Source organism: Tamandua tetradactyla, chromosome 19, assembly GCF_023851605.1.
Source record: "Tamandua tetradactyla isolate mTamTet1 chromosome 19, mTamTet1.pri, whole genome shotgun sequence".
Lineage (NCBI taxonomy): Eukaryota > Metazoa > Chordata > Mammalia > Pilosa > Myrmecophagidae > Tamandua > Tamandua tetradactyla.
Window position 1 is genome coordinate 56,004,099 of NC_135345.1, and position 25,148 is coordinate 56,029,246.

General features: G+C 37.5%; 1 protein-coding gene across 2 annotated transcripts in view; it reads right to left on the reverse strand.

Moving 5' to 3' along the window:
- Positions 1 to 25,148, reverse strand: part of PDCL2 (phosducin like 2) — a 60,962-nt gene that overhangs the window by 33,215 nt on the left and 2,599 nt on the right. The window contains exons 1-3 of one of the 2 annotated variants that reach the window (XM_077136916.1): positions 24,077 to 24,200; positions 9,563 to 9,683; positions 8,869 to 8,959 (exon numbers count right to left, since the gene is read on the reverse strand). In XM_077136916.1, coding sequence (XP_076993031.1) covers positions 8,869 to 8,959; positions 9,563 to 9,593 — 122 coding nt within the window. In that variant the 5' untranslated portion in view covers positions 9,594 to 9,683; positions 24,077 to 24,200. Of the gene's footprint in view, positions 1 to 8,868; positions 8,960 to 9,562; positions 9,684 to 24,076; positions 24,201 to 25,148 lie in introns of those variants that run through there. The other variant, XM_077136915.1, reaches the window with a different exon arrangement.

Below are 25,148 nucleotides of genomic sequence, written 5' to 3' on the forward strand. Positions count from 1 at the left end.
CAGCAATTTAAATATTTTGTCCCTCCACCATCTTTCCTCCATTTCTGATGAGAAACTGATTCTCAATCTTGTGGACTTTCCTTTGTATATAACATGTTGCTCTTTTCTGTATTTTTCAAAACTCTTTCCTTATCCTTGGCACTGGACAAGTTAACTATTATGTTTCTTTCTGTGTTTCTCTTCAAGTTTATCCTGTTTGGGTTTCACTGGTATTCTTGAATATGCATGTTCATGTCTTTTTTTTAATTTGCAAAGTTTTCTGCCATTATTTCTTTGAATATTTCTTCTAGTCATCTCTCTCTATTTTTCTGGGACTCCCATAATGCATATAATGATATGCTTGCTGGTGTCCCACAGAACTCTTAAGCTCTACTGAATTTTTTTCATTCTTTTTCCTTTCTGCTCATCAGTCTGAATCAATTCAATTATCTTGTCTCTGCATTCACTGATTGTTTCTCCTGCCAACTTCAATCTGCTATTGAAACCCTCTAAGGAATTTTTCATTTCAGTTGGCTTCAACTCCAGTATCTATTTCGTTCCCTTTAAAAATTTCTCTTTTTATTGAGATTCTCATATTGCTCATTCATTGTTTTCCTAATATCCTTTAGTACTTCCTCTGTGTTTTCCTTTATCTCCTTGAGCATACTGAGAATTATTTTTTTTTAAAGCCTTTGTCTGGTATGTCCAAAGTCTGGTTTTTATTATTGATGGTTTCTGGATTTTTATCTTGTTCTTTTGGATGGAACATCATTTCTGTTTTTGGTCTTAAAATCTTTTGTTGTACACTATACATTTTAATATTTTAAAGAATTAACTCTGGGATTTAGTCCTTAAACCCTGTTCCTTAAGTTTATATACAGCTAGGGATATGAAAGGGATTTCCTTGAGTACCTGAAGTTAACATAAAAAATAAACCACAACCAAAAACACCCTTCACGGGGACTTCCGGAAAAGATGGCGGCTTAGTAAGACGCGCGGGTCTTAGTTCCTCCTCCAGAACAGCTACTAAAGAAGTAGAGATGGTACAGAACAGCTCCCGGAGCCACGATGGACACCAAGAGGACAGCGTACCCCATTCTGGAACGGCTGAACCGGCAGGGAGAGTCCGCTGCAGTGGGACCACCGAGGGGCGCGCGCTTCCCCAGGCCGGGGTGGCTGGCAGCCGGAGTCCCTCCCTCCCTCCTTCCCGGACTGGCTGGGAGAATTGGACGGATGGTCTCCTCAAGCCGTGGCGGCTGGCACCCCAACCCACGCGTGGACCCCCGGACCAGCTGGGAGAATTGGATCGGAGGTCCCCCAAGCCGCAGAGACCGGCGACCGGGGTCCCTTCCGCATGCGTGGCTTCCCGGTCCGGCTGGGAATGTTGGGTGGGCACTCCCCCAAGCCGCGGCGGCCAGCACCCCCCCGCCACGCTTGGCGTCCCAGGCCGGCTGGGAGATTTGGACGGGTGCTCCCCAAAGCCGCGGAGGCCGGCGACCCTCCCCACACGCAGATTCCCGGGCCGGCTGGGAGATTCGGATCAGCACTCCACCAAGCTGCGGCAGCCGGCAACCCCCCACGCGTGGATTCCCAGGCCGGCTGGGAGATTCAGATCGGCACTCCCCTAAGCTGCTTCAGCTGGTGACCCTCCCCCACAGCAAGAGTTTTCCAAAGTTAAAGGAGCCACAGCATCTTTTAGTGGTGGGACCTGCATACAGACGAGCACCACGAGTGCCACCTACAAGGCAGGATAAGAAAAACAGAACCCAGAGATTTCACAGAAAAATCTTTCAACCTGCTGGGTCCCACACCCAGGGAAATCTGATCAAATGCCCAGACACCAGCAGAAAATAATGGATCACGCTTGGAAAATTGAAGATATGGCCCAGTCAAAGGAACAAACCAATAGTCCAAATGAGATACAGGTGCTGAGACAACTAATGCTGAATATACGAACAGAAGTGGAAACCCTCTTCAAAAACCAAATCAATAAATTGAGGGAGGACATGAAGAAGACATGGGCTGAACAAAAAGAAGAAATAGAAAATCTGAAATAAAAAATCACAGAACTTATGGGAGTGAAGGACAAAGTAGAAAATATGGAAAAACAATGGATACCTACAATGGTAGATTTAAAGAGACAGAAGCTAGAATTAGTGAACTGGAGGATGGAACATCTGAAATCCAAAAAGAAACAGAAACTATAGGGAAAAGAATGGAAAAATATGAGCAGGGACACAGGGAATTGAATGATAATATGAAGCGCACAAATATACGTGTTGTGGGTGTCCCGGAAGGAGAAGAGAAAGGAAAAGGAGGAGAAAAACTAATGGAAGAAATTATCACTGAAAATTTCCCAACTCTTAGGAAAGACCTAAAATTACAGATCCAAGAAGTGCAGCGCACCCCAAAGAGATTAGACCCAAATAGGCGTTCTCCAAGACACTTACTAGTTAGAATGTCAGAGGTCAAAGAGAAAGAGAGGATCTTGAAAGCAGCAAGAGAAAAGCAATCCATCACATACAAGGGAAACCCAATAAGACTATGTGTAGATTTCTCAGCAGAAACCATGGAGGCGAGAAGACAGTGGGATGATATATATAAATTACTAAAGAGAAAAACTGCCAACCAAGACTTCTATATCCAGCAAAATTGTCCTTCAAAAATGAGGGAGAAATTAAAACATTTTCAGACAAAAAGTCACTGAGAGAATTTGTGACCAAGAGACCAGCTCTGCAAGAAATGCTAAAGGGAGCACTAGAGTCAGATATGAAAAGACAGAAGAGAGAGGTACGGAGAAGAGTGTAGAAAGAAGGAAAATCAGATATGACGTATATAATACAAAAGGCAAATGGTAGAGGAAAATATTATCCAAATAGTAATAACACTAAATGTTAATGGACTGAATTCCCCAATCAAAAGACATAGACTGGCAGAATGGATTAAAAAACAGGATCCTTCTATATGCTGCCTACAGGAAACACATCTTAGACCCAAAGATAAACATAGGTTGAAAGTGAAAGGTTGGGAAAAGATATTTCATGCAAATAACAACCAGAAAAGGGCAGGAGTAGCTATACTAATATCCAAAAAATTAGACTTCAAATGTAAAACAGTTAAAAGAGACAAAGAAGGATACTATCTACTAATAAAAGGAACAATTCAACAAGAAGACATAACAATAATAAATATTTATGCACCGAACCAGAATGCCCCAAAATACATGAGGCAAACACTGCAAACACTGAAAAGGGAAATAGACACATCTACCATAATACTGGAGACTTCAATTCCCCACTCTCATCAATGGACAGAACATCTAGACAGAGGACCAATAAAGAAACAGAGAATTTGAATAATACAAAAAATGAGCCAGACTTAACAGACATTTGGAGAACATTACACCCCACAACAGCAGGATACACCTTTTTCTCAAGTGCTCATGGATCATTATCAAAGATAGACCATACGCTGGGTCATAAAGCAAGTCTCAACAAATTAAAAAGATTGAAATCATACACAACACTTTCTCAGATCATAAAGGAATGAAGTTGGAAATCAATAATAGGCAGAGCACCATAAAATTCACAAATACGTGGAGGCTCAACAACACACTCTTAAACAACCAGTGGGTCAAGGAAGAAATTACAAGAGAAATCAGTAAATATCTCGAGGTGAACGAAAATGAAAACACAACATATCAAAACTTATGGGACGCAGCAAAGGCAGTGCTAAGAGGGAAATTTATTGCCCTAAATGCCTATGTCAAAAAAGAAGAAAGGGCAAAAATTCGGGAATTAACTGTCCACTTGGAAGAACTGGAGAAAGAACAGCAAACTAACCACAAAACAAGCAAAAGGAAAGAAATAACAAAGATTAAAGCAGAAATAAATGAAATTGAGAACATGAAAACAATTGAGAAAATCAGTAAAACCAGAAGTTGGATATATGAGAAAATCAATAAGATTGATGGGCCCTTAGCAAGATTGACAAAAAGAAGAAGAAAGAGGACGTGAATAAATAAGATCAGAATTGGAAGAGGAGACATAACCACTGACCTCACAGAAATAAAGGAGGTAATAACAGGATACTATGAACAACTTTATGCTAATAAATACAACAATGTAGATGAAATGGACGGGTTCCTAGAAAGGCATGAACAACCAACTTTGACTCAAGAAGAAATAGATGACCTCAACAAACCAATCACAAGTAAAGAAATTGAATCAGTCATTCAAAATCTTCCCAAAAAGAAAAGTCCAGGACCAGACGACTTCACATGTGAATTCTACCAAACATTCCAGAAAGAATTAGTACCAACTCTCCTCAAACTCTTCAAAAAAATTGAAGTGCAGGGAAAGCTGCCTAATTCATTCTATGAAGCCAACATCACCCTCATACCAAAACCAGGCAAAGATATTACAAAAAAAGGAAACTACAGACCAATCTCTCTAATGAATATAGATGCAAAAATCCTCAACAAAATTATAGCAAATCGAATCCAACAACACATTAAAAGAATTATACATCATGACCAAGTAGGATTCATCCCAGGTATGCAAGGATGGTTCAACATAAGAAAATCAATTAATGTAATACACCATATCAACAAATCAAAACAGAAAAATCACATGATCATCTCAATTGATGCAGAGAAGGCATCTGACAAAATTCAACATCCTTTCCTGTTGAAAACACTTCAAAAGATAGGAATACAAGGGAACTTTCTTAAAATGATAGAGGGAATATATGAAAAACCCACAGCTAATATTATCCTCAATGGGGAAAAATTGAAAACTTTCCCCCTAAGATCAGGAACAAGACAAGGATGTCCATTATCACCACTGTTATTCAACATCGTGTTGGAGGTTCTAGCCAGAGCAATTAGACAAGAAAAAGAAATACAAGGCATCAAAATTGGAAAGGAAGAAGTAAAACTATCACTGTTTGCAGACGATATGATACTATACGTCGAAAACCCAGAAAAATCCACAGCAAAACCACTAGAGCTAATAAATGAGTACAGCAAAGTAGCAGGTTACAAGATCAACATTCAAAAATCTGTAGTATTTCTACACACGAGCAATGAACAAGCTGAGGGGGAAATCAAGAAACGAATTCCATTTACAATTGTAACTAAAAGAATAAAATACCTAGGAATAAATTTAACTAAAGAGACAAAAAACCTATACAAAGAAAACTATAAAAAACTGTTAAAAGATATCACAGAAGACTTAAATAGATGGAAGGGCATACCGTGTTCATGGATTGGAAGACTAAATATAGTTAAGATGTCAATCCTACCTAAATTGATTTACAGATTCAATGCAATACCAATCAAAATCCCAACAACTTATTTTTCAGAAACAGAAAAACCAATAAGCAAATTTATCTGGAAGGACAGGGTGCCCCGAATTGCTAAAAGTATCTTGAGGAAAAAAAATGAAGCTGGAGGTCTCATGCTGCCGGACTTTAAGGCATATTATGAAGCCACAGTGGTCAAAACAGCATGGTATTGGCATAAAGATAGATATATCGACCAATGGAATCGAATAGAGTGCTCAGATATAGACCCTCTCATCTATGGACATGTGATCTTTGATAAGGCAGTCAAGCCAACTCACCTGGGACAGAACAGTCTCTTCAATAAATGGTGCCTAGAGAACTGGATATTCATATGCAAAAGAATGAAAGAAGACCCGTATCTCACACCCTCTACAAAAGTTAACTCAAAATGGATCAAAGATCTAAACATTAGGTCTAAGACCATAAAACAGTTAGAGGAAAATGTAGGGAGATATCTTATGAAGCTTACAATTGGAGGCGGTTTTATGGACCTTAAACCTAAAGCAAGAGCACTGAAGAAATAAATAAATAAATGGGAGCTCCTCAAAATTAAACAGTTTTGTGCATCAAAGAACTTTATCAAGAAAGTAGAAAGACAGCCTACACAATGGGAGACAATATTTGGAAACGACATATCAGATAAAGGTCTAGTATCCAGAATTTATAAAGAGATTGTTCAACTCAACAACAGAAAGACAGCCAACCCAATTACAAAATGGGAAAAAGACTTGAACAGACACTTCTCAGAAGACGAAATACAAATGGCCAAAAGGCACATGAAGAGATACTCAACATCCCTGGCCATTAGAGAAATGCAAATCAAAACCACAATGAGATATCATCTCACACCCACCAGAATGGCCATTATCAACAAAACAGAAAATGACAAGTGCTGGAGAGGATGCGGAGAAAGAGGCACACTTATCCACTGTTGGTGGGAATGTCAAATGGTGCAACCACTGTGGAAGGCAGTTTGGCGGTTCCTCAAAAAGCTGAATATAGAATTGCCATACGACCCAGCAATACCATTGCTAGGTATCTACTCAGAGGACTTAAGGGCAAAGACACAAACGGACATTTGCACACCAATATTTATAGCAGCGTTATTTACAATTGCAAAGAGATGGAAACAGCCAAAATGTCCATCAACAGACGAGTGGCTAAACAAACTGTGGTATATACATACGATGGAATATTATGCAGCTTTAAGACAGAATAAACTTATGAAGCATGTAATAACATGGATGGACCTAGAGAACATTATGCTGAGTGAGTCTAGCCAAAAACTAAAGGACAAATACTGTATGGTCCCACTGATGTGAACCGACATTCGAGAATAAACTTGGAATATGTCATTGGTAACAGAGACCAGCAGGAGTTAGAAACAGGGTAAGATAATGGGTAATTGGAGCTGAAGGGATACAGACTGTGCAACAGGACTAGATACAAAAACTCAAAAATGGACAGCACAATAATACCTAATTGTAATGTAATTATGTTAAAACACTGAATGAAGCTGCATCTGAGCTATAGTTTTTTTTTGTTTGTTTGTGTTTTTTGTTTTTTTCTTTTTCCTTTTTTTATATATATATTTTTTTATTATTATTATTATTTTTATTTTTTTCTCTATATTAACATTCTATATCTTTTTCTGTCGTTTTGCTAGTTCTTTTCCTAAATCGATGCAAATGTACTAAGAAATGATGATCATACATCTATGTGATGATATTAAGAATTACTGATTGCATATGTAGAATGGAATGATTTCTAAATGTTGTGTTAATTTCTTTTTATTTTTTATTTAATTAATAATAAAAAAAAAAACACCCTTCACAGTCTCTGCAAATTGGCTTGGTGCTGGCTGGTGGTCTCCTTCCTAGTTTAGCCCTCCTATCAAGAAACTCAGACTGAAGAGAATGTGTAGTACAGGGTCCTCTCCATCTTTTGTGAGTCTGCATCTTGCTGTGGGCTTGTGCTTGCTGTTCACAAGGAATTTGAATGCCCCCTCTCCTCCTGACGAAACAGACTTTCTGTCCCTCTCAGGTGCTACACTATATGACTTAAAGCACTTAAACCCTTGCCCCAAGCCACTTTGACTTAATGGTTTCTTACGCTGCATCAGTTGCCACAAGTTGCTTTTGTCTGTAGGGCAAGTTCTGGGATGGCAAGCCAAGAGATGAGTTTCCTGGTTCACTCTTTCAGGCTGCCACCTGTTAGACTGGCACTATCATATGGGCATAGTATGCACATAGGGGTTAGTCTGCTCTCTCTGGAACAGAACCAGAGATCTACATGGAAACATAAGCTGGCCTCACATCACGTGGGAGTGGGGGTGAGGTGCGGGGTACAGATGCTAGCAAGGATGCCAAGAGTTTCTCCTACCATTTTTAAAACTGTGTTTTCTTGATTCTGCACTTGTGAGCTACTGCAATCCTTTATTTTCTGCAGTTTTGAGGATGATGGCTCTGCCTGGTTTTCCTAGTTGTTCAAAGATTATCTTGTGGAAAAGCACCCTGGAGCATCTTATGTCACCCTCTTGGTTGATTAGAAGCTCCCTCATAGTCTTTCAATGCAAAATCATCTTTATGACTGTATCTTACATTTCCTTAGACATTCCATACAGTTTTTCTACATTTTCAGTTCTGACAACTGTACTATCTGTCCTATTTTGGGAACTTAAATTTACTTCTGCTGATTCTCATCCGTGGTCGTTTGCCTTATTGTGTTCTTGATAGATCTGTTATTGGGAGTTCATATCATGATCTTCATCAGTGGAGGTCCTTGGGCCTAGGTGGAAAACTTTTCTTCAGAGATGGTTTGCTTCTAATTCTTCAGTGAGCCAAGAGGAACCTTTCAACTTAAAAGCATGTACTTTCTAAGGTTTTTATCTCAATGAAGTATTACAAACTCAGCATACCTACTTCTCCACTGGACCATGATTCAAAATCCCAAGAGCAATGCTATCATTGGATTCTGCTCTCACAACAAACCTATCTCGGCTCATTATTTTGGATGGACATGTAAAGACTTCCTTTGTCCTTATGAGATCATCAATACCTCAAGAAATGTGTCCTATGCAGGATATAATTTTCTGTAGAAACCCTTGAAAAATATCATGCAAGAAGGAAAATCACAGTCCTCATCTTATTGACCTTTTATGGATATTTTCCCCTTTACTCATTTATAACTTGGTGATGTCCTGCTGCATATTACTGAATAATTTCCATCTAAGCAAAGCAAAAAATCAGAAGAAAAGTTATCCATTTTATGTAAAAAATAGATTTCTTAAAATATCACTTAAAATTTGTCAGACTTGTTCTCTGATTTATCTACTGTATAGACAAAATAGGACATTGTATTTAATTCCATTCATACAATACTTCTTCATTCAAACACTGCTAAGTGGGCCGTGCGATGGTGGCTCAGTGGCAGAATTCTTGCCTGCTGTTCCGGAGACCCAGGTTTGATTCCTGGTGCCTGCCTATACCAAAACAAAAAAACAACAACAACAAAAAACTCGTAAGTAATCCAAATGAACTGTACCTATATACTTCAATAGCTCGCATATCTTCTTCATCAAATTCATCTTCAGCTTCCTTCAACTGTGCAAGAGTCATCTTTTCATACGGTTTAACTAAAACAACAAATTGGTAGATAGCTAAATTTCTTAAAAACTACTTTTACAGTCACTTATCTAGAAAAAACAATATCTATCACTCCCACAAGTTTTCAGAACTGTCAGGTTATACTTAAAAACATACGTGAAAGGCAGGCCACGGTGGCTCAGCAGGTAAGAGTGCTTGCCTGCCATGCCTGAGGACCCAGGTTCGGTTCCTGGTGACTGCCCATGTTAAAAAAAAAGAAAAAAAAAGATATGTGAAAATACATTAGATTCCATAAATATAGGTTTCCCCAAGTACCAAAAGCATTCTAGATGTATGTATTGACAAATAATACATACATCTAGAATTTTCAAAATAGAAGAACATCACAGGTAGTAGGATATAGTGGGGAAAAAACTTTACTATGTTAGATACAAGGATATTTCAGCTTTATTAACTAAAATGTTACTTTCAACACATGCTTTAGATGTTTTATGTGTTAGCATCCTTAAGTATGAGTAGAGTTTAAATCAAATGATCTCTAATGTCCTCTCTTCCTCTAAGTTTATGAAATATACTATCATTACTGTAACTGTATTATATCCTCATTTAGCCCATCAAATGTACAACTTTACCCATTGCTTCTTTCTGTAAATGTAAAACCATTTCTTCAATTTCATCTTTTGGTTCTTCTTTTGGAGGAAGAATACCAAAATCTCTTAAAATATCATTCCATTCTGTATCTTCATTTGGATCCTATAAAGAAAAATATTAGAAAAGCTATTGATATACTTGTATATTTTGATAGGTATGTGTAAAACTGGTAAGTAACACTTTTATGCATGCAATTGTTCGTGAACTCTGTAACAAGATTATTAGTTTTAAAGAAGAGAGCAGAAAGGCTTACTTTCCCCATTTGCCTGTACTAATGGCATTACATATTTTTTTAAACTTTTTTTATTAATTATAAAAAATTAACAAACATGGAGATGACCTAATTACAGTTTCAAACATACAGTACTGAATAGGGATTAGAAGAAACAGCTGCCTTTACAAAATGGAATTAGGATTAAAACATGGCTTTTCTAGGGTGCATACATCCTTTCAAACTGGCATACCTCTCTTGTCTAATCAATGATCATTTGCAGTCTTTATCATGCCATTTGTTTGATAGTCAGTGAGAGATTCTTGTGAGTAATACTGCTTGAGATGTAATTACCGTCTTGCCCTTTGTTTTTTTAACCTGTGTTTGCCATCCTTTTCCTAGTATCAGCAGGGAAAAGCAAGAGAAAAAGGCTTCTAAATTCTCCTGCTATCCTACATTTTATTTTTTGGCTCAGAGAAGCAAAGAATGGATAGTCAGAGTAATTTTATAAAAAGTAATTCCTATGATCATTAGATAACAGTGCTCATTTAATTTTGGTGGAGGCTGATAAGCTTGTCCTTTGTCTCATAGTGAGGTAATGTGATATTTTAGAAGAGAATCAGCAGTGCCAACAGCTCTTTAATAGCAACCTGATTAATACACTGAGCCATGCTGGCTTTCTAAACTGGATTGGAATGTAGGTAACCGTGCAAACTAGAACAAGCCTGGGACTTAAAGTCAGTGGTCCTGACTTGATGGAGGCTGGTGTTTAATAAATACAAGTTTAGTTTATTGTATATTATGGTAATAAATAATAGTGTGCTTTGTGTTACAGACTGAGCTAAAGAGAAAATTAGTAATAGGATCCGATGTTGTATAATAGGGCCATAGACTGAAGTTTTTAGCAGTGAATAAAAGTATGAATTAAAAAAAAATTAACAAACAAAACATTAAGATATCATTCCATTCTACATATGCAATCAGTAATTCTTAATATCATCACATAGTTGCATATTCATCATTTCTTAGAACATTTGCATCGATTTAGAAAAAGAAATAAAAAGACAACAGAAAAAGAAATAAAACGATAATAGAGAAAAAAAAGATTATACATACCATACCCCTTACCCCTCGCTTTCATTTACCACTAGCCTTTCAAACTAAATTTATTTTAACATTTGTTCCCCCTATTATTTATTTCTATTCCATATGTTCTACTCTTCTGTTGATATAGTAGCTAAAAGGAGCATCAGACACAAGGTTTTCACATTCACAGAGTCTCATTGTGAAAGCTATATCATTGTTCAGTCATCATCAAGAAACATGGCTACTGGAACACAGCTCTACATTTTCAGGCAGTTCCCTCCAGCCTCTACTACATCTTGAACAGCAAGGTGATATCTACTTAATGCGTAAGAATAATCTCCAGGATAACTCTTCCCCCTTCGGTCGAGAAGGTTCTCTCAATCCCTTGATGTTAATTCTCAGCTCATTCTAGGGTTTTTCTCAGTCCCTTGATGCTGAGTCTGAGCTTACTCGAGGATTTCTGTCCCACATTGCCAGGAAGGTCCACACCCCTGGGAGTCATGTCCCATGCAGAGACAGGGAGGGTGGTGAGACTGCTCATCCTGTTGGCTGGAGAGCAGGCCACATCTGAGCAACAAAAGAGGCTCTCTTGGGGGTGACTCTTAGGCCTAAATTTTAAGTAGACTTGACCTATCCTTCATGGGGTTAAGTTTCATATGAACAAACCCTAAGACTGGGGGCTCAGCCTATAGCTTTGGTTGTCCACACTGCTTGTGAGAATATCAAGAATTCAAGTTGGGGAAGTTGAATTTCTCCCCACTCTCACCATTCGCCGAATGGGGCCTGCAAATACTTTTCCAGTCACTGATCAAACCACTCTGGGATTCATCAGGGCAACACTCTGGACAAACCAACAAAATCTCATGTGCTACCTGAGATTCCAAGTACTTATGACATTCAATCAAACTATCTACATGAGTTATATTAGGAAATGCTCTAGTCAAAATATAAATTTTGTAACAAATAAACATTTTTTGCTTTAGTCTCACACATAAGGTGACATTTTAAAGTATTATCATCTATTTTCAGCACCCTGCAATAATGACATTCCTTTGTTCTTCCTCATGCAGAAACATTTTTAAAATTTGTACATTGTACATTTCACTATTATTATGCACTCTAGGCATTTCTAGATTATACCATCTTGATCTTTAACATCTATCTTTCTTTCTGATTTCATTTATGTCCCCAGCCCTCCTCCCTCTATCATTCTCACATGCAGCTTCATTCAGTGTTTTAACATAATTACATTACATTTAGGTGTATTGTGCTGTCCAATTCTGAGTTTTTGTATCCAGTCCTGTTGCACAGTCTGTATCCCTTCAGCTCCAATTACCCAATATCTTACCCTATTTCTATTTCCTGATGGTCTCTGTTACCAATGACATATTCCAAGTTTATTCACTAATGTCAGTTCATATCATTGAGACCATACAGTATATGTCCTTTAGTTTTTGACTAGTCTCACTCAGCATAATGTTCTCAAGGTCCATCCATGTTGGTACATACTTCAAAAGTTTATTCTGTCTTAAAGCTGCATAATATTCCATCGTATGTATATACCACAGTTTGCGTAGCCACTCGTCTGTTGATGGACATTTTGGCTGTTTCCATCTCTTTGCAATTGTAAATAATGCTGCTATAAATATTGGTGTGCAAATGTCCGTTTGTGTCTTTGCCCTTAAGTCCTCTGAGTAGATACCTAGCAATGGTATTGCTGGGTCATATGGCAATTCTATATTCAGCTTTTTGAGGAACCGCCAAACTGCCTTCCACAGTGGTTGCACCATTTGACATTCCCACCAACAGTGAATAAGTGTGCCTCTTTCTCCACATCCTCTCCAGCACTTGTCATTTTCTGTTTTGTTGATAATGGCCATTCTGGTGGGTGTGAGATGATATCTCATTGTGGTTTTGATTTGCATTTCTCTAATGGCCAGGGATGTTGAGTATCTCTTCATGTGCCTTTTGGCCATTTGTATTTCGTCTTCTGAGAAGTGTCTGTTCAAGTCTTTTTCCCATTTTGTAATTGGATTGGCTGTCTTTTTGTTGTTGAGTTGAACAATCTCTTTATAAATTCTGGATACTAGACCTTTATCTGACATGTCGTTTCCAAATATTGTCTCCCATTGTGTAGGCTGTCTTTTTACTTTCTTGATGAAGTTCTTTGATGCACAAAACTGTTTAATTTTGAGGAGCTCCCATTTATTTATTTCTTTCTTCAGTGCTCTTGCTTTAGGTGTAAGGTTCATAAAACCGCCTCCAATTATAAGATTTATAAGATATCTCCCTACATTTTCCTCTAACTGTTTTATGGTCTTAGACCTAATGTTTAGATCTTTGATCCATTTTGAGTTAACTTTTGTAGAGGGTGTGAGATACAGGTCCTCTTTCATTCTTTTGCATATGGATATCCAGTTCTCTAGGCACCATTTATTGAAGAGACTGTTCTGTTCCAAATGAATTGGCTTGACTGCCTTATCAAAGATCAAATGTCCATAGATGAGAGGGTCTATATCTGAGCACTCTATTCGATTCCATTGGTCGATATATCTATCTTTATGCCAGTACCATTATGTTTTGACCACTGTGGCTTCATAATATGCGTTAACGTCAGGCAGCATGAGACCCCCAGCTTCATTTTTTTCCCTCAAGATACTTTTGACAATTCAGAGCACTCTGCCCTTCCAGATAAATTTGCTTATTGGTTTTTCTGTTTCTGAAAAATAAGTTGTTGGGATTTTGATTGGTATTGCATTGAATCTGTAAATCAATATAGGTAGGATTGACATCTTAACTATATTTAGTCTTCCAATCCATGAACACGGTATGCCCTTCCATCTATTTAAGTCTTCTGTGATTTCTTTTAACAGTTTTTTTATAGTTTTCTTTGTATAGGTTTTTTGTCTCTTTAGTTAAATTTATTCCTAGGTATTTTATTCTTTTAGTTACAATTGTAAATGGAATTCGTTTCTTGATTTCCCCCTCAGCTTGTTCATTGCTCGTGTGTAGAAATACTACAGATTTTTGAATGTTGATCTTGTAACCTGCTACTTTGCTGTACTCATTTATTAGCTCTAGTAGTTTTGCTGTGGATTTTTCTGGGTTTTCGACGTATAGTATCATATCGTCTGCAAACAGTGATAGTTTTACTTCTTCCTTTCCAATTTTGATGCCTTGTATTTCTTTTTCTTGTCTCATTGCTCTGGCTAGAACCTCCAACACGATGTTGAATAACAGTGGTGATAATGGACATCCTTGTCTTGTTCCTGATCTTAGGGGGAAAGTTTTCAATTTTTCCCCATTGAGGATAATATTAGCTGTGGGTTTTTCATATATTCCCTCTATCATTTTAAGAAAGTTCCCTTGTATTCCTATCTTTTGAAGTGTTTTCAACAGGAAAGGATGTTGAATTTTGTCAGATGCCTTCTCTGCATCAATTGAGATGATCATGTGATTTTTCTGCTTTGATTTGTTGATATGGTGTATTACATTAATTGATTTTCTTATGTTGAACCATCCTTGCATACCTGGGATGAATCCTACTTGGTCATGATGCATAATTCTTTTAATGTGTTGTTGGATTCGATTTGCTATAATTTTGTTGAGGATTTTTGCATCTATATTCATTAGAGAGATTGGTCTGTAGTTTCCTTTTTTTGTAATATCTTTGCCTGGTTTTGGTATGAGGGTGATGTTGGCTTCATAGAATGAATTAGGCAGCTTTCCCTGCACTTCAATTTTTTTGAAGAGTTTGAGGAGAGTTGGTACTAATTCTTTCTGGAATGTTTGGTAGAATTCACATGTGAAGTCATCTGGTCCTGGACTTTTCTTTTTGGGAAGATTTTGAATGACTGATTCAATTTCTTTACTTGTGATTGGTTTGTTGAGGTCATCTATTTCTTCTTGAGTCAAAGTTGGTTGTTCATGCCTTTCTAGGAACCCGTCCATTTCATCTACATTGTTGTATGTATTAGCATAAAGTTGTTCATAGTATCCTGTTATTACCTCCTTTATTTCTGTGAGGTCAGTGGTTATGTCTCCTCTTCCATTTCTCATCTTATTTATTCACGTCCTTTTTCTTCTTCTTTTTGTCAATCTTGCTAAGGGCCCATCAATCTTATTGATTTTCTCATATATCCAACTTCTGGTTTTACTGATTTTCTCAATTGTTTTCATGTTCTCAATTTCATTTATTTCTGCTTTAATCTTTGTTATTTCTTTCCTTTTGCTTGCTTTGTGGTTAGTTTGCTGTTCTTTCTCTAGTTCTTCCAAGTGGACAGTTAATTCCCGAATTTTTGCCCTTTCTTCTTTTTTGACATAGGCATTTAGGGCAATAAATTTCCCTCTTAGCACTGCCTTTGCTGCGTCCCATAAGTTTTGATATGTTGTGTTTTCATTTTCGTTCACCTCGAGATATTTACTGATTTCTCTTGTAATTTCTTCCTTGACCCACTGGTTGTTTAAGAGTGTGTTGTTGAGCCTCCACGTATTTGTGAATTTTCTGGTGCTCTGCCTATTATTGATTTCCAACTTCATTCCTTTATGATCTGAGAAAGTGTTGTGTATGATTTCAATCTTTTTAATTTGTTGAGACTTGCTTTATGACCCAGCGTATGGTCTATCTTTGAGAATGATCCGTGAGCACTTGAGAAAAAGGTGTATCCTGCTGTTGTGGGGTGTAATGTTCTCCAAATGTCAGTTAAGTCTAGCTCATTTTTTGTATTATTCAAATTCTCTGTTTCTTTATTGGTCCTCTGTCTAGATGTTCTGTCCATTGATGAGAGTGGGGAATTGAAGTCTCCAGTATTATGGTAGATGTGTCTATTTCCCTTTTCAGTGTTTGCAGTGTTTGCCTCATGTATTTTGGGGCATTCTGGTTCGGTGCATAAATATTTATTATTGTTATGTCTTCTTGTTGAATTGTTCCTTTTATTAGTAGATAGTATCCTTCTTTGTCTCTTTTAACTGTTTTACATTTGAAGTCTAATTTTTTGGATATTAGTATAGCTACTCCTGCCCTTTTCTGGTTGTTATTTGCATGAAATATCTTTTCCCAACCTTTCACTTTCAACCTATGTTTATCTTTGGGTCTAAGATGTGTTTCCTGTAGGCAGCATATAGAAGGATCCTGTTTTTTAATCCATTCTGCCAGTCTATGTCTTTTGATTGGGGAATTCAGTCCATTAACATTTAGTGTTATTACTGTTTGGATAATATTTTCCTCTACCATTTGCCTTTTGTATTATATACGTCATATCTGATTTTCCTTCTTTCTACACTCTTCTCCGTTCTTCTCTCTTCTGTCTTTTCGTATCTGACTCTAGTGCTCCCTTTAGCATTTCTTGCAGAGCTGGTCTCTTGGTCACAAATTCTCTCAGTGACTTTTTGTCTGAAAATGTTTTAATTTCTCCCTCATTTTTGAAGGACAATTTTGCTGGATATAGAAGTCTTGGTTGGCAGTTTTTCTCTTTAGTAATTTATATATATCATCCCACTGTCTTCTCGCCTCCATGGTTTCTGCTGAGAAATCTACACTTAGTCTTATTGGGTTTCCCTTGTATGTGATGGATTGCTTTTCTCTTGCTGCTTTCAAGATCCTCTCTTTCTCTTTGACCTCTGACATTCTGATAGTAAGTGTCTTGGAGAACATCTATTTGGATCTGTTCTCTTTGGGGTGCGCTGCACTTCTTGGATCTGCAATTTTAGGTCTTTCATAAGAGTTGGGAAATTTTCAGTGATAATTTCTTCCATTAGTTTTTCTCCTCCTTTTCCTTTCTCTTCTCCTTCCGGGACACCCACAACACGTATATTTGTGCGCTTCATATTATCATTCAATTCCCTGTGTCCCTGCTCATATTTTTCCATTCTTTTCCCTATAGTTTCTGTTTCTTTTTGGATTTCAGATGTTCCATCCTCCAGTTCACTAATCCTAACCTCTGTCTCTTGAAATCTCCCATTGTAGGTTTCCATTGTTTTTTTCATCCCTTCTACTGTATCTGCCATTCTCATAAGTTCTGTGATTTGTTTTTTTCAGACTTTCCATCTTCTTTTTATTCATTCCTTGCCTTCTTCATGTCCTCCCTCAATTCATTGATTTGGTTTTTGATGAGGTTTTCCATTTCTGTTTGTATACTCTGATCTAATTGTTTCAGCTCCTGTATCTCATTTGAATTGTTGGTTTGTTCCTTTGACTGGGCCATATCTTCAATTTTCCTGGTGTGATTTGTTATTTTTTGCTGGTGTCTAGACATTTAATTACCTTAATTGTTTATTCTGGAGATTGCTTTCACGTATCTTACCTAAGGTTTTCTTGCTAGATTAATTTGTTGTCTATCTGTTCTTTGACCTTCAGTTCAGCTTTTTCTGGGCTTCTAGCTTAAGTTTTGTTTAACAGAGGGTAATTTTTCAGTTCTTGTTTTCTTGTTTCTTGCCCTGCTTGTAAGGTGCCTTTTCCCTTCCCAGCCTTAGGAGGGTCTACATAGGTATTACAGACTGCAGCCAGGTTTTCCTGGACTAAACTGACCTCCTATCAGGGGAAAGAGTCACCTGCATCAGTTTTCCCTGAGGGTGAGACCCAGCAGGCTGAAAGACTTTCCTGTGAAGTCTCTGGGCTCTGTTTTTCTTATCCTGCCCAGTACGTGGCGCTTGTCTGCCTGCAGGTCCCACTAGCAAAAGATGTTGTGCTCCTTTAACTTTGGAAGGCTCTTCCTGCTGGGGGCATGGTGGATACAGAGGAGAGGTTGTAGGCTGGTTTTAATGGCTTCAAATTGCCAAGCCCTGGGGTCTGAATTCCTTGAGAGAGGGATTCCACCTAAATTGGGCTTCACCCCTTCCCTGGGGAACAGGCGGGAGACAGCCCTGAAAGCAGTCTGTTTCTACCTATGCCTGGGGCAGTTGCAGCCCAAGTAGTCCCACCGCTGAATCCAGAGGCAGCCAAGCCTCTGTAGAAACAGCCACAAAAACTTCCGTTTCGTCCCCTTTCCTGTTTTTCAGTTAGCCCAATAACCAACCTCCACCTTGACCAGTTTCGCTTGAGCTGGGGGCCTAGTTTTAGCAGTCAGAATTTGTTTATTAATGCCACAATTGGTGTTTAGTTGGACTCAGTCCCTGCTACTGTTGTAGTGTCTTTCGTTTCCCTCTGGGAAGCCGCCTGTGGGGGAGGGGCACCGGCTGCCGGCCGCCGCGGCTTGGGGAACTCACGGTTCCAGAGACTCGCAGCCAGTCCAGTTGGTCCAGACTGGGGTATGCTGTGTGTCCGGTCACTATTGTGCCTCTGGGAGCTGTTCTGTACTGTTTCTGGTTATTTAGTAGTTGTTCTGGAGGACGAACTAAAATGCACATATTGCTAAGCTGCCATCTTGGCCCCTCCCCTAGGTCTGGCATTACATATTTGATAAACAAGATGCATCCTCTACCCTCAAAATTTTACTGAGAAGTTTAATAAAAAATCAACTTAGGAAACATATATCAAATATTTAGGGAGCAAATTCATAAATCACAGAAAATTTTCAGATGGCAATAGAGGACAAAACCAATTCACAAGTACTGTTTTGTTTCTTTTTCTACATAAGCATTCAATACCTCTAGGTGAATTTGCTTCTATTTTAAGCTTTATAGCTTTGTGGGACTCTCACTCATGGGTTATATCTTAGGAGAGACCAGGAATCCTTTCACAGTTCAATTTCTGCCTCACCATATGTGTTATGAACATTAACTTTGTTTTCCTTGTTACTTAAGCTGTACTCCTATTTTCTGCTGCCCCAGAAGCTGTATGCCATATACTAGCTATTTTCTGTTTAGTCTGCTGTCCATATTCTCTGATGTTTCAAGAGGAAGGGAAAATTTATAGACATGAGTGAATATTTTATAATAACTTATCCAGAAAAAACAGGTGGAGTCGAATATGGCCTCAAATTATCTTCACCTCTTGGTATTCATGCCCTTGTGTAATTCTCTCCCACTGAACATAGGTAGTACTTGTAACTTGCTTCTAGCCAAAGTTGTGATAAAGTCATTTCTGTGATTATATTCCATATGATTATAACCTCCATTTTATTAGCAGACTCTCTTTCTTGATGGCTTTGATAAAGCAGGCTGCCATGTGATGAACTTCCCTCTGGAGACACCATGTGACAGAGAAATGAGGGTAACCGCTAGCCAAAAGCCAGCTAGGAACTGAGTTCTTCAATTTTAATAGCCATAAAAGAATTGAATCCTGCCAACCACCCTGCAGGGTGAGCTTGGAAGTGGATCCTTACCCTGTTATATCTTCAAATGAGACTTCAGCTCTGGCTAGCATCTTAGCTGCAGGCCTGTGAAGATCCTGCAATATATGAACCCTGTAAAGCCATCCTTAGATTCTTGACCCACAGAATCTGTGAAATAATGTGCTTTAAACCACCGAATTTGTAGTATTTTGTTATGCAGCAATGGATAGCTAATATAAGGAGTATCTTATATTTCTCCTGTTTATCTATTCTTCGGCCAAAGTATTTTTCTGTACTGTATCCTTTAAGAGTCCCTCTACTCTTAAGATCTTCCAATCTCCATTCTTTCTATAAATCTTGCAACAGTTAAAAATCACCATCATCAGAAGTTATTCTTTCGGTATTGCCAGACTAGACAGTTCAGATCAACCCTTCTCCTAAGAACTAGAAAAACCATACAAATAGATAGCATTGGAAAGTCAAGAAGGCAGTGTTTCTGGACACAAGTTTCTGGAGGAAAAGGAGACCCAGACAGAATTTGTGTATTTGGAGTCACTCTCTTCAGATTAACTGCCAGTTCCAGAATAGACGAAGAGGCTGAGAAATTGATCATAGCTCTACAAATTTGAACACAGTGACCATTTCAGATACTAGCTGCTAAAACAAATGCCGAACAATGTCTCTAGCTTTAACAAATACCATACAATGTACACAGTTTTAAAATTAGAATCCATTGACTCAGTTGCAAAGGTTAGAGGGCTTGTTTCATCCCACGGCCAGTATCTTCTGGCTTGTTGGCAATCTTAGGGTTCCTTGGCTTTTCCATCACATGACAATGAACATGGCAGTGTCTTATCCTTTCTTTTCTGGGTTCTGTTGACTTCCAGCTTCTGGTTGCTCCCAGTGACTTTTCTCTCTGTCTGACCTTCACGATGCTTACACAGGACTCCAGTAATCCAGATTAAACATTGATCTGATTCAGTTGGGCCACACCTCAACGGAAGTAACATTTGAAGAGATATTATGATGATGGGTCCACAGCCATCAGAATGTGGACCAAGACCAAGAATGCATCCAAACTAGCTACAATATTCAACCCACCACAGTGACCAAAAACAGAAATCAATAACAAATAACTCGAGGGTCATCTATATTTTGAATTTAAGAAACAAACTTCTAAACAACGCATGGTAAAGTGGGATAAAATAGGACAACTGCAAGTCTCTGGTTTCCTATCCAACTCTGAGTTAACAGACAACTGCAAATCCCTAGTTTACTATCCACCTTTTAAAAGATTTAATGGACAACTACAAGTCCCTTGTTTCTAATGTAGCTCTAAAGAAATTAATCTAAACTGAAAACTTCAGCTACAAACTTCCTAGGACAAAAATTTCCGCTAAAGCCCCCAAACCTCCCCAAACCATCAAAGCCTGTAAAATTATGGGCCCAAAACAAACTCTTAGTTAACAACAGACAACCTGGGACTGTAAAGGTTGTTAAACATCTACCCAAAGACATATTTTGGATATATAACAGGCTGGCCACAAGCAACAATAATTATCTCTTCCTGAAAAAATGCTAGCCCTGTAAGCACCTGGTTAATACAAATCAAATAAGCGCCTAGTGTTCAAAGGTTACTATGGAAAACTGCTCCTAGCAAAAACTTTCCTATAAAGCTGGCTAACCCACTCATGTTCAGTATGTTTCTCCCTTGAACACATCTTTAACGTGTACTCTCTTTCTTTCTCTTTAAAAAACTTTACTTCTTATTCCTATTAGCCTCTCTTATCTCTAAATTTTAGTGTCAAGACCCCTGAACCTGGAAAGGGCTGAGCTAGAACTATTGCCAGCAGTTCACCTGTTAAAATGGGTCAAAAAGAAAATCACAAGGGAATTAGAAGATATGCAGAACTAAATAATAACAACAACAAAAAAACTACATTTCAAAAAATGTGAGCTACAACTAAAGCAATTCATAAAGGGATTTTATACCCTTGATTGAATACCTTAGAGAAGAAGAAAAGCTTAAAAATTAATGGTCTAAGCATCCAACTTAAAATACTGAGAAAAGGACATAAAATTAAACCAAAGGTAGAAGAAAGGATATAATAAAAGTGAGTGCAGAAATTGTTGAAATGGTAAATAAAAATACAATAGAGAATATTAATGAGAAAAAACTAACAAAATATATTTCATATATATGCAACCCATAATGCAATGGGTTGTCTTTTTAAAACAGTCATATGTCTTTTTGAAAAAATAAAATTATATTTAGTTTTAAATATTTATCCATATATTTGCCATCTACAGTACTCTTCCTTCCTGCCTGTAGATTCAATTTTCCACCTGGTATCATTTCCTTTCACCCACACCCTCTCCCTAAACTTTTCCTTAGCATTTTTATAATATACGTCAGCTTGCAAATTATTCTCCATTGTCATGAATCTGAAAATGTCTTTATGTTTTCTTCAGTTTTTGAAAGTTAGCTTATTTAGATACAGACTTCTGGTTTAACAGTTACCCTCTCCCTCCAGCATTTTAAACTATTTGAAAACCTTCTGGCCTCCATTGCTTCTGATAAGAAGGCAGATATCAGTCATATTTTTGTTCTCCTATATGTAATATGTCTTTTAATCTCTTGCATTTTAAGATTTTTTCTTTGAATTTCAGAAATTTGACTATGATGTGCCTTGATATGGTTTTATTTGTATTTATCCTGCTTAGGGTTTACTGAAGTTTTTAGAACTATACATTTATGTCTTCCCAAAATTTGGAAAATATTTGTCCATCATTTCTTTAAATTTTTTCTACCTCATCCTCCTTCCTCTCCTTCAAAGAGTCCAGACATATGTATATTAGCTCACCTAGTATTGTCCCCTCAGGTGAACAAATCACTCTTTATTTTTCTTTAATCTTTTTCTTCAATTTAGATAACTATTGATCTACTTCAATTCAGACTCTTCTGTCATCTCCAAACTGCTGCTAAACACATCCAGTGGATATTTTATTTCAGTTATTCACTTTTTCAGTTACAGAATTTCCAATAATTAGTTTATCATAGTTTCATTTCTCTGCTGAAATTTCCTCATCTGTCCAATCATTATGACTATTTTTACCTTTAAGTCCTTGAATATATTTATATCAGCTGCTTTAAATCCCTTGTTTGCTAATTTCAACATCTGGATAATCTCAAGATCAGTTTCTTTTCATACTTTTGCTTTTGACTATGTGTCATTTTCTGCTTTTCTACTAGACACTGAGAATTGCTGTCATAGAGACTCATAATTCTTTATGTTCCTCTAAAGTATGTTGATTTTTGCATTCACAGGTGTTAACTGGCTGGGCCGAAATAGCAAACTATTTCACTTATTAAGTTTCACTTTTTTCAGCTTCCAGTAGCTGTTTTTTGCCAGACTTCTTGGAGTTTAACCAACAGTCAAGGATTTGGGTGGATTCTATACACAGAATTTACAGATCTGCATTTATTTCCTTTATGAGACTTTTCCCCAACCTTCCTACTACTCTAACAGCCCATAATTTTGTCCTCTGACATCTCCATCCATTAAGATTGTGATTTTCTGCTACCCTGTGCCATGTGATTGTGGAATGCCTCAGGCACTCAACTATATCTAATCTGTTCTTTAACCTATTATGCAGGTTTTAAAATATATTCACAAATTTTTTATATTATTCTTTCAAGCCTAATTCCCTTTCCCTTGTATGTAAACTGGATCTAGTGTATCACTTCTAATAAACTGAAAATATGATGAAAGTGATGGTGTGTGACTTCTGAGAATAAGTCATCAAAGGCATTAAATCTTCCCTCCCCATCTCCATCTTTCTCTCACCAGTTGTTACAGGGGAAGCCAACTGCCATGCCTTGAGGCACTAAACAGATCTACTGAAGAGGGATAAGGAACTGAGGACTCCTGCCACAGCCATGTAAGTGAGCCATCTTAGAAACAAATATTGCAGTCAAGTCCCAGCTGACTTTTTTTTTTTGGTATGCTGTGCGGTGGAGGTCACATTTCATTCTTTCCCATGTGAATATCCTGTTATTGCTGCACCGTTTGTTGAATGTTTGCTGCTGTTATTGTTTTTCTGGAGTGCATGGGCTGGGAATAGGCAGGCGAGAATTCTACCACCAAACTATCTGTGCACCCCTCCAGTTGACATCTTAATTGTAATCTCATGTGAGACTCTTAGCTTGCACCTTCCAGTTAAGCTACTACCAAATTCCTGACACTCACAACTGTGAGGTAATAAATGTTTGCTGTTTTAAGCTGATAAATTTGGGGATGTTTAGTTACACAGCAATGAATAACTAATAAACCTATCAGATTTTCTATTTCAATTATTATAGCTTCCATTTCTAGAAGTTACTTTCTATTTCTTTAACTGTTTATTCTTAATGGTTTCCTACATAAAGTTATCTTTGTACTGTTACTATCTTATTTCTTTTAACACTTCATAACAGGTATTTTATATTCTGTGTCTGAAAATTCAAACACATGCAATATTTGGAGGTCTAAATCTGTTGCTTCTTGCTTCTGTTTAACATTCACTTACAGTGCTTAGTCTTCTTATGAATTTGGTGGTCTTTCTGAGGTCCTATTTGCCTTTAAAATGTGAGAATTTTCTGGGCCTAACTTAGTGAGGCTTTTCTTCAAAAAAGAGTCTGCCTCTGCTATTAGCTGGAGGAGCACAGTCTTTCAATCTATAAACTCCTTAAGCATCACTCAAGAATTTTTACTCATAGAGGAGGTTTCAGCCTCAGTGTCCTTTCCTTAATGCTATTCCAATGGCTGTGGTGCTGCTTTAGTCCTCTGGCCTCAGGGAACCCTTCTTTGCTGCTCGTAGGTCTAAAAGGACTCTCTGCCTCTTCAACTCTTTGTTACTCCAGCCCTTTATTGTGCTTCTGTTGATCTTATCCTGGGTATGTCAATCCTGGGTCCTGAATATTTCTATCTAAATGATAGTCACCTTACCTCACAGTTACGGTAGGCTCAACTCTCACTTGTTTGTTTGGAGGGGAGAGTACCCTACAAGATCAGAAAATCTTCAGAGGAACAATGCTGTGATTATGAGAGTTCCTGAAAGCTCCTAGTAATTCATGACTCACAGACAAAAGTTCCTTTTCCCTTTTATGACTTAGCTATCCATTTATGTTCAGCTGTCTGCATCTACACTTCTTGCTGTCTCATTAAGTAGCATATAGCTTTTGTTTTGTTTTGAATTTCATCTAAAAATCTTTGTATTTTAGCTACAGCATGCAGTTGATTTACATTTTCATGTAAACACTGATGATTTGGGGTTTAAATCTACTACTTCGTATACCCTCTATTGGTCCTGCCCATTTTATGTTTATAATACATTGACTGCACTTAATCCTCTTCCAATTTATGAATTATTCTTATGGTATATTTAAATATTTTTCCTTAACCCCGTAGTACATTATATTAATATTATTATCATTGTTATTATTTTATTCAGTCACAGTTTCTTTAGATTTACCCTCATATTTAGGCAGTCTTTGGTTTGCATTCCTTATTAAATCTCAAACCTTCTATCTGGAAATCCCTTCCTTAATTCTGAAGTACATCCTTGAGACTCTCCCATAGTGAGGGCCTGCTAAGGGCTATTTCTCTTAATTATTAACTTAAAATGTCTTTATTTTGCTCCCTCTTGAGAAATAATTTCTCTCAGTATAGTTTTGTTTTTCTAGCAATTTAAGATATTATGTCACTGCTTTCCACATCCACTGCTGCTGTTGAGAAATAAGCTATCAGTCTCAAGCTTCTGTGTCTTAGTATGTCTGCATGTAATATTTTCTTTGTCTATAGTTTTCTACAGTTTTGCCACGATGTACTTAGTTATGTATTTATCCTGTGTGGATTCATTGGGCTTCTTGAAGCTGCAGAGCGGCATCTTTCAGTAGATTTGGAAAATTCACATCAATTATCTCTTCAAATATTCCTTGATCTCTTTCTCTCTTATCTCTCCTGAGATGCCAATTAAACACATGCTAGATTTTCATAATCCTGTCTTATTTCTTAGTTT